The sequence below is a fragment of the Moschus berezovskii genome, chromosome 15 (assembly GCF_049115385.1).
Source record: "Moschus berezovskii isolate FMDL1 chromosome 15, NW_MosBer_1.0, whole genome shotgun sequence".
In the NCBI taxonomy this organism is placed as follows: domain Eukaryota; kingdom Metazoa; phylum Chordata; class Mammalia; order Artiodactyla; family Moschidae; genus Moschus; species Moschus berezovskii.
In genome coordinates, this window is record NC_142474.1 from 52,523,391 (window position 1) to 52,533,234 (window position 9,844).

Genomic DNA, 9,844 nt, shown 5'->3' on the forward strand with positions numbered 1-9,844 from the left:
AGACGATTAGTGGATACCTCACTGGGTTGTCATAAAGTCTAACAGTATGGAATGTGTAAGGTTCCTAGAACAGTACTCAGTAACAATTTCTTCTTTTCTAGGCCAGTAAGTGATAACAATGGCTCGTAAAAGAGGTCATGGAGGGAACAGTTTCACTGAAATCAGATAACATGCCATCCACCTAAAACTATTTAGAATACTCATGACCAACCACACCCACAAACAGAAATGAAAGACTGGAAGAGTATTTTCCAAAAGGAGTCACTGAAAGATGCAATTATTGTGACAGCCCAAGACAACTCAGCACAAGGGAAGTAGCTGGACCAGATATACAAACAAAAGCAACAAACAAACAAACACACAAGACACTAAGGAGCAGAAAGACTGCTGCCTTCCTTACTTTCAACTGCCCCCAGAGATTGGGACCTCACCCTTCAAAGAAACAGTTTAGGGTAGTGGTTAAGAAGGACCAACCACAGAACCAGATGGACCTGGGTCCAAAGTACAGTCCTTTCACTCACTTGTCAGCTGACCATGTAAGTTTCTTAACCTCTCTAATCTTCAGTTTCCTCTTGGGAATAATAAAGATAAACTCAAAAAAAGACATACTTCACAAGGTGGTATGCAATGAAATGAAACTGATAAGTTCAATTTATAGTACATAATAAGTAATCAGTGAAGAAGTAATTATAGCTTAATAATAATATATATTAAATACTTTATTTAAAAATAATAATAATATTTTTTCAAGCTTTTTAGATGGACCATTTTCAATGTCTTTATTGAATTTGTTACCATATTGCTTCTGTTTTATGTTTTGGCTTTTTGACCATGAGGCATGTGGGATCTTAGCTCCCACATAATAATAATAAGCAATAGGGGAAGGTTTACTGCCTAAATGATATTCAGACCTAAAAGGTCCTAGGGATTAAGCCAACGCAGAAAAAGATCAGAGAGCACCTTCCTGGGCTGGTGTGGCCAGCTTCCTACTGGTTTACTCCTGTTGTCATTTAGACCCTCCTTATCCCCTCAAACACTTCCTGGACTGGTCAGGAGTCTTGAACAGTTGAAGCAACTCCTAGCAGGTAAGAGGGGTGGAGGGCCCAGCTCAGCTTAGTTGATCTTGAGGATTTGGGTCAAGGGTTTGAAAACACCTAAACCCCATTGATGAAAGCAATGCCAACCACATGATTTATTTTCAGAAACCACTCAGGACATCTGTCCTCCAGGAACTGAAAGTCTCCTTGTGGGTTCGGGGGTGACATCAAGTATCAGGTGCTAGAGAGCAGATCCTGGGCCCCACCCTCCCTGGCCACACTCTCCCTACAGTGTTTCTCACTATATAGTTGTATAGCTGTATCTATTATTTTTATATTTCTGCACTTGCTTGAATTAAAATTCCCAGCTCCTTGTTTTTCAAATGTATTCTATGTATCTCAGATGACAAGAACCAGATCTGAAGATTTAAAAGGAAAAATACATTAGGACCAGAGATTATTTGTTCTCAATACCTTTACATGGATCAATATAGTCATTAAACTATGAGTTCAATCCTTATTAAGCCATGATTTATTTAAAATACTTCTGTATTATTATTTGAATACTTACCCTTCTCACCACCCAGGTAATAGAATTTATCAACACAATCAAAATATTATTATTTTTAAAATCTAAATAAAGGAACCAGTTTGCTTAAAAATTTTACTTGGTTAATGATCAAAGGATGCTTTAGAGTTACAAAACATTGCAATGTAAACCTTTAGACATTACTTTCAGCTTTATGCAACAGAAAAATTCTATATTAGAATCTTACGATTACGATTTCTATAAATTAACTATGATAACTTTGTGCACTTTAGTGTACAGAGGAATTAGTACAAGAACAATCACTACTCAGAGAATCAGAGTCTTAGGAACACATGTAAATTGCAATTATCAGTCAGCAAAAAAATGACTCTTAAAAAAAAGTATGGAAGACTTCCCTGGTGGTCCAATGGTTAAGACTTTGCCTTCAAATGCAGGGGGTGTGGGTTCAATTCCTGGTCAGGGAGCTAAGATCCCATATCTCATGGCGAAAAAACCAAAACATAAAACAGAAGCAATATTACAAAAAATTCAGAAAAGGCTTTAAAAAAATATTCCACATCAAAAAAAATTTTTAAAAACTATGGAAGATACTTCCATACTTCATACAACTATGAATACATTGATTGAAACAGTGGTTAATACTTCTCCTTAATCTCACATTACACACCTGTGTTATGCTAGCATCCTTGCCCAGAGAACATGAGACAATCTCTTTGAAAGCATCCCAGGGGGTCCCTGCGAAAGAATTCTTTTTACTCACCATCCTTTGATTTTTTGGTAAAGATGACGTTTCTTGTACAAGAGAACTTTCACAGGAACCCAAATCAAGAGAGTCACTGAAGCTACATAGGCAATTGAACAGGAAACAATCAGCCAATAACGTGTTCTGTCAGGCGGACGCCTCGTTGTGTAATAGGCAACAGCAAACTGTTCCATTATCACCAACGTGGGGACACAGAAAGCAGTAAACTCAAGCAGCTCAAACATCAGCAGCTTGATTAGTTTTCCCGAAGCCATCCTGGGAGGCCGAGCACCTGGGGACCACACTCTCCTCCTCTGACTGTGAACAGCATATGGACACACAGATACTGAACTGAGGTCAAGTTCCTTGTACTCGAATCACTCACCAGTGACTTTATTCTTTTATTGACCCTCATATGGTTCAGTGATCTTCCAACTTAACAACCGAGGTCTCTTAAAGAAACAGAGCCATCATGGAAGTGATCACTTAATGTGCTTGCAGATCCGTTACTAGAAGTCAAAAGAATTTCAGAATATGCTTTGGAGCATCAGTAAAAGTGGGGTCTTTTAATATAGTCTTTATCATGAATTTGAGCACAAAAAAAATTTTATTTATTATTTAACACTTGTTAAGTAGAACCATTGCAATAATATAATTTTAGTTAAAAAAGAAGAAAAGACATAATCCAATCCCCTATTTTTATAACTGAGCAGATCCAGGCAAAGAGAAATACTCAAAGCTTGATTCTTTGTCTAAGAGAGCAACCTCTCATTTCTCTTCAAAGTGCATGAAAAGGGAGTTTGGATTCACTTTGCCAATTTCCCAACCAGACTTCTTCCTGGCACTTGAAGTATTTATTTGTTCTTGCACATTAATTGCTATGCAACACAGATTAATGTTATTTTTATTTTGCAGGTCAGGAAACTAACGATGACATGAGAAACCTGTTATCAGGATCAAGGCATGAAGTATCTAGTCTAAAAGCATATCAAATATTTAAAAGACAATTGTCCCCATGAATATCTTTCCTTCGCATAAGCCACTTTTGAGCAGCTGCGATGAGCATTCCACTGGGTGTGGGGTAGTTCGATGTACATGTGACAAAGGGTCCTTCCCTGCAAACCCTCACCATCCATAGAGGAAACCAACCTATGGGCAACAAAAATGACTGCAGTCAGAAGTCTAGCCTAAATGCCATGATACCACAGAGGAGAGCTTCCTCTTTGGTGTGGGGAAGGGGAGGGAAAGATAATGATGATGCAAGCAGATGGTGGGTGTTGGGGTGTCAGTGACATTTCAGGCAGAAGAAAAAACAACTGGGAGGGAGGCATGATGATGAAGTCTGGTGTGGCATGGCAGGACACAGGGCAGGTGATGCTAGGAAAATCAGCTGGACTCAGAACACCCACATCCCACGAAGGATGTGTGTGTGTGTGTGCACGTGTCAATGTGTGTGTGAAAAGCCATTTTCTAAACTGAGGAATCGGCTGACTACTTAGAAAGGAGGACAGTGCTGATGTGAAGGCAGGGCTGGAGCGGTGTGGACCTAGAGATGGGGAAGCCGCCTGGGAGCCACAGAGGAGCCTACACAAGACAGGGCCTTGGCTACCACAAGTGGTACAGGCGTGACGTACCCACACAGGCTGGTCCAATCCCTCCTATCTGCCGGCTTCATCAGATGGCTCCCCCGCACCTGTGTCTGAGACACGTCGTATTTCTCTTGGCTTCTGTGTCTCAAGGCCCTTTTCAGAAGGGATCCCATAGTTGCCTGGCTCTTGGGATACACCTAGGATTTTGGGGGTGGCTCTGAGGATTCACACCTTCTGCCCTCCCACAGCATGATAATCAGATACAAGGTTCCTTGAGCTGCCAGGTGATTCTCTTTGACCTCATAGCCACTGAAGTGTAGCAGAGGACTTCCTGGTGGTCCACTGGTTAAGACTCCACGCTTCCACTGCAGGGGGCGCAGGTTAGATCCCTGGTTGGGGAACTGGGAACCCACATGCTGCACAGCACAAACAATAATAATAATAATAAAGTGCAGCAGAAGTCCTCCATATGAAAAGAGACACCTGAAGAAAGGTGGCAAGACTACAAGAGGATGGAGCAGTAAACCATCTAAGCCGCAGTTCTGTTGGCAACTGTTTCTAATAGCATACCACTGACATCAATCATCCCTGAAAATTTTTCTATTTAAATGATACTGGATACAGACTAGATTTTAACCTCCTAACCCTGGATCCTGGGTCATCTAGTGCTACAAAGTATTAAAATTTCTTACACAAATTTTGTTACCAACTGGAATTGTGATCTGAGAATTTGAAGACAGTTGTTGAATAAAAACAGTCTGGCTCTTACCTGGACTGGAATTCCATTTATTTCCATATATGGGAATTGAAAACTGACACTCACTTTATATTTCTCACCTATCATCTTCCTCCCGTTCCTATTCTCTTTTTAACTTTAGCCTCAAAGATAACACCAAGCATGTTACATTCATGGAATGGGACCTACTGTTCTCCACCACAGGGAGTGCCCTGATAACTAGCTGTGCTTCTCTTGAGCAGGAGAGAGTTAATGGCTGTTGTCCTCTGTTCACAAGGAGCCCAACTCCATGTAAAGGGAAGACTGCTTGGGTTACCCTTGTAACAGACCACAGGTCATGGTAGAGGCATAGTGACAGACCCTGCGGTTGGGGAGATGACCAGATGCACAGGTAGGACCCGAGAAGGTATCTGGAGTGAGCTGGACAGCCCTACCCTGCCCAGGCCTCCACCCACTCCACCAGACATGTCTGGATGAACATTCTGGCCAAAAAATGTCCAGCTGTCTAAGAGTAGCCTGGCATGACCTGAGCCAATCACTTTCTCACCCTTAGGAATTTGAACTAAAACACATGTGGAGAAATTGACAAGTGGAGTTAAAGGAGGTCATGATTATTGAGTCAGAATCAGAGCAACTCAAACTGTGTGTGCCAGAACCATCTCTGGCTTGTGGTTGAACTCTGTAACTTGTTGAATGAAGGAACAAATGGAAGCCAAATGGTGAGGGAAGAGAAGAGTGAGCAGAGCAGGGAGGCCAATCCAGACAGTAACAGTCAGGACAGATCCATGGGGCTATGCAAGCACACCAAGGAAGACCAGCCCCCTAGTTGCTTGACTCCCCAGCTCACCTATATTCTCACAAAATGGGGCCTTTGTTCTTTGCAACCAAAGGGCTTAAGTATAAGGGAGGAAAAGGTGTTTATAACCAGAGGCCAAATATACAGAAACAATATGTAAAATTACTGGATGATTCAGAGGACAGGATTGAAAAAATTGAAATTAAGTTGACTAGAGTAGGTGAATTTTGGCCTGTATTCACTTTTAAATTGACACATGATAATATCTCTATATTGTTACAGCAATCTTCTCTTTATAGTATATCTTATTTGAAAAATTGTTCTAAGAATTTTCATGATGCAGTCAGTTGGGGAGAGGGGTGGCAGAGAAAAACAATGGATTTCTGTTTTGAAATACTGTAGTTGTAGATTTAAACGTAAATTCAAAATCCAGGAAGATAGCAATCAAACTGTTAACAGCATTATCCTTGGGGAATGGGTGAGGTGGGGCAGAGAGGGTTTTTGCATTTTTAATATTTGCATAGTTGGAATATTTCACAAGCATAAAAATTAGAAATCAACTTTAGTAAATAGTCAACTGAACAAAGAAATTTAAACTTTTTAAAATTTTTGTGCTCTTTTAAAAATTTCCCTACACAAATTTTCCCCCTACTTCCAAGCAGAAGCAGAATGAACAAATTTTACTTTTGCTTACCCCCCGCAGTGGCTGAACTAAATAGCAGGGACATAGCTAAGAGGCAAACAGGAGATGGGGCAATGGAGGGAGGCTGTGAAGGATTGTTTTCTAATATTCAGATATTTTATCCTGGTCTCACAGGAGAGTGTGAATAACTGCCATCTTCACTCCTCAGCCCCAGATTAAGGATTTTCATCTCTTAGAAATCTTCTCTTACTCTCCTTCTGCAAGTAGAAGCGAGTAATTTCTCTTGGGTGTAAAACACTTTTTGAGGAGATTTCCTTGGCCGTCCAGGGGTTAGGACTCTGCATGTCCACTGCAGGGGGCCCGGGTTCTATCCCTGGTCAGGGAACTAAGATCCTGGATGCTGCATAACTCAGCCAAAAAAAAAAAAAAAAAACCTAACAGATTAAAGCTACGTATTAAACACCTTTTGAACACTCTTACTTGTCTCCCTGAAATGTTTGCACATTGGGTTCCTGTGAAACTGAAAGTTCCCTGAAGGCAGACAGCGTGTGCTCTTGTCTTTGTACCATCACTTCTTGGCACAACGCTTAGTACATAATCGGCCCTTAGTGTACATTTGGGGAAGGAGGAAGGAACAGGTGACGGGTAAGAGAAGTGGCTGGCAGCAGGGAGAACGTGCTGGACTGTGAAAATGGCTACCTTGTTTTTATTTCAGGGGAATGCTGTTTCTAAACTGACTCTGCAGGGGTATAAATAACATACTAAGGGCTCCAATACAATCTGTTCACTCAGCCCATGAGATTCAGTGTCTTGAGTGGCCCCAATGACAGCTGCCATGTCTCCTTCCTCATTAGCCATGGCTTCAAAGTCAAAGACCCTGGGGATTACAGAGCTTTTAAATCCCAGAACGCATGTTTGGAAAAACAAAACTATGCCCTTTGCAAGCATTTACAAAGACTTTCTACAGCCCAACGTTAAAATGTCTTTCCCAACATTTTCCAACACACGTGCCCTCAAGAATGCATATCCCATGATGGATTTGCATTGTTAACGAAGGTGGTTGGAGAGGACTGTCTGGTGATCATCTGGGCCAAGGCATAGTCTTCAATCATTTCAGGGTCCTCAGTCCCTCTGAAGTATTATTTGTCTCAATTTTCTATAACAGATTGAGAGGCATGAAAATCTCCTTCGTGAGTGATAGAGTAACGAGCTAGTTTGCCAAAGGAAAAATAGAAAGCTTCAATGCCAGCTTGGAGCTATGGGTAAAAAGCAATGCCACACCCCTGACAAACACAAAGGCATATAAGAGAGGGTTTAGGATCCTTACCCACCCTTCGGCGGGGACCACTTTGTCAGTCCTAATTCCGTCCCTTCTAAGTCCCCTGACGAGTCCTCCTTGCAACTGTACTGCCAGTCACTGGAAGGACACGTAAGGGGACATTTTCAAACCACCTGAATTCTTTGCTTGGATTTATCCCAGATTGATTCGAGGAATTCTGCCCCTGAGTCTGCTCTTGAATGCTGGGTTTAACAACTTCCTGGTAGGAAACAGATTTGGTTTTCTGAAGCAGGGTCTGTGGTGGAAAGACTGAGTCTTGTGGTTAGAACTCACTTCCATGTAGGAGTGTTGATGCAGGGGTTTTTATTTTAGTAAGCAGAAGATATCATGCTGTCCAGGGTGACACCTGTTCTCCACAATTCCAACTGTCGTTTCCTTCCTGCAGGCAGGAAGTCAAAAATTCAAAGTTTCTTAAATTGTTAGCAAGATCATTTGTAATCTCAAGGTTTTCTCATTGTTTTCGGCATTTTGTTCCATGAAACAAAATGTACAAACTGCCAGGAATGTTCTGGCATTTCCATAGCTGGTTTCCTGTGATCGTGTTGTGTTGATATGCAGCAAGGCAGGCTCTCGTGGCAGTGAAACTGCTCTGGGATCAAGCGGGATCTGCGAGGAGCCCAGACAAGAGGCAAAAGTGTGTCCCTGCCCAATTTACTGATTATTTATAGTTTCAAAAAAGTATTTCCAGAATACATTACTGATCCTAACAAGAAGAGGTCACCAAATAAATAACTTCAAGTAAACTCACTAAGATTATGCCCCACATGATATAAACTCCTTTTTACTAATGTTATGCTATCATAGTCCAGATTATACTGAATTCATATTATAGGGAAAGGATTAATTTCAGCTCTCAGGTTATTTATAAACAAGCAAATTTGTAAGAGTAAAGACCACAGCATATCCACTCTTGGAACCCTTTGAATATCTATCTGGTATCTAGTGACTCTGTTCTTCAAATTAACAAAATGTATAGAATGTCCTTACTTTTTAAAAATAATGGTACCAGATCTCAAAAAAAGCAGGAAAGAAAGGAAGAAAGAAAACTTCCCACTCCAGGACTTACCTGGCAGTCCAGTTCTTTAAGACTCCAATGCAGGGGGCTTGGGTTCGATCCCTGGTCAGGGAACTAATATCTCACATGCTATGTGGCACTGCAAAACAAACATACCAACCAACCAACAAACAAAAAACCTTCCCACTCCACTGGGCTTCCCTTGTGGCTCAGCTGGTAAAGAATCCACCTGCAATGCAGGAGACCAGGGTTTGATCCCTGGATTGGGAGGATCCCCTGGAGAAGGGAAAGGCTACCCACTCCAGTATTCTGGTCTGGAGAATTCCATGGACTGTATAGTCCATGAGGTCGCAAAGAGTCAGACACGACTCAGTGAATTTCACTTTCACTTTCTCACTCCAGTATACAATCATCACACAAATGTGCGTAGTGATATATAAAGAGGAGTTAAGAATTAGAACATTAAAGAAAACAGAAAGTCACTCCATTCTTTACAATAATTCTCAGATTTTACTTTTTAAGGGACTGCAATAATCTAGTTAGCCTCTCAGCATTCCAAAATGACAAACTTAAGCAAAGAAATAAAATCCATTTAAGTGAAGATGCAGCCTTAATTCATTACAGTGCATCCCTCAATTCACAAAAATAATTTAATCTAAATTCTCGTCAGTTAAGGATATGACAAGTTTGAGCTTTCTAACTGTTCCTTATTTTAAAAAAAACAAATTTGAAAATGATGTTAGTAGACACACTCCTATCTTCAGAAAGTGAAGAAATGATGATTGTCCAGTTATTTTGTTTAATGTATTAATAGATCAAAATCTCCAAGCGGTTTGTCTTAACGCAGTTTTCCCTAACTCCACTGCATGGTGCAGGTTTGTTTTGTTTAAGTGGGTATTTTTAAAGATATTGTGCATTTGGAATCTTCTGACCTAAATTACCACTTAGACTATAGAGGTACATAATTAATATGTCTTCTTGAACTATATACATTTGGTCCATTTAGTTCCATAAGCATTTAATGAAAGAAATCAGCTGATCTCTTCTTTGTCAGAAACCTTCCCTGGGGTCCAGTGGTTAGGGCTCTGTACTTCCACTGCAGGGGGCACGGGTTTCAATTCCTGTTTGGGGAACTAAGATCCTGCATGACACGTGTCATGGTCAAAACAAAACAAAAAAGGCTCTCACTGGCTTCCCATCTAATTTAGAGTAAAAGTCCACAGCTTGACCAGAATTTTCAAGGTGGCTACCACCCAGCACATTTCTCTCTGACTTAATTTCCTATTTCTTTCTCATCCTCCTCCTCAATCTTCTTCAAACACATTAGGCATCAAGGCTTACTCAGCCTGCCCACTTCCTGCTCTCACCTGAAGATGCCCCAAAAGTCAACTACCTCA

At 41.0% G+C, this 9,844-nt stretch overlaps 1 protein-coding gene across 2 annotated transcripts in view; it reads right to left on the reverse strand.

Moving 5' to 3' along the window:
• The window catches only part of TMEM236 (transmembrane protein 236), a 46,687-nt gene extending 37,882 nt beyond the window's left edge, over positions 1–8,805 (reverse strand). Inside the window, exons 1-2 of one of the 2 annotated variants that reach the window (XM_088844059.1) lie at positions 8,499–8,805; positions 2,348–2,429 (exon numbers count right to left, since the gene is read on the reverse strand). Coding sequence is in view for 1 of the 2 variants with exons in the window: in XM_055429492.2 (XP_055285467.1) it covers positions 2,348–2,604 (257 nt within the window). In the remaining variant the exon portion in view is untranslated. Of the gene's footprint in view, positions 1–2,347; positions 2,735–8,498 lie in introns of those variants that run through there. The other variant, XM_055429492.2, reaches the window with a different exon arrangement.
• Between the last annotated feature and the right edge of the window lie 1,039 nt (positions 8,806–9,844).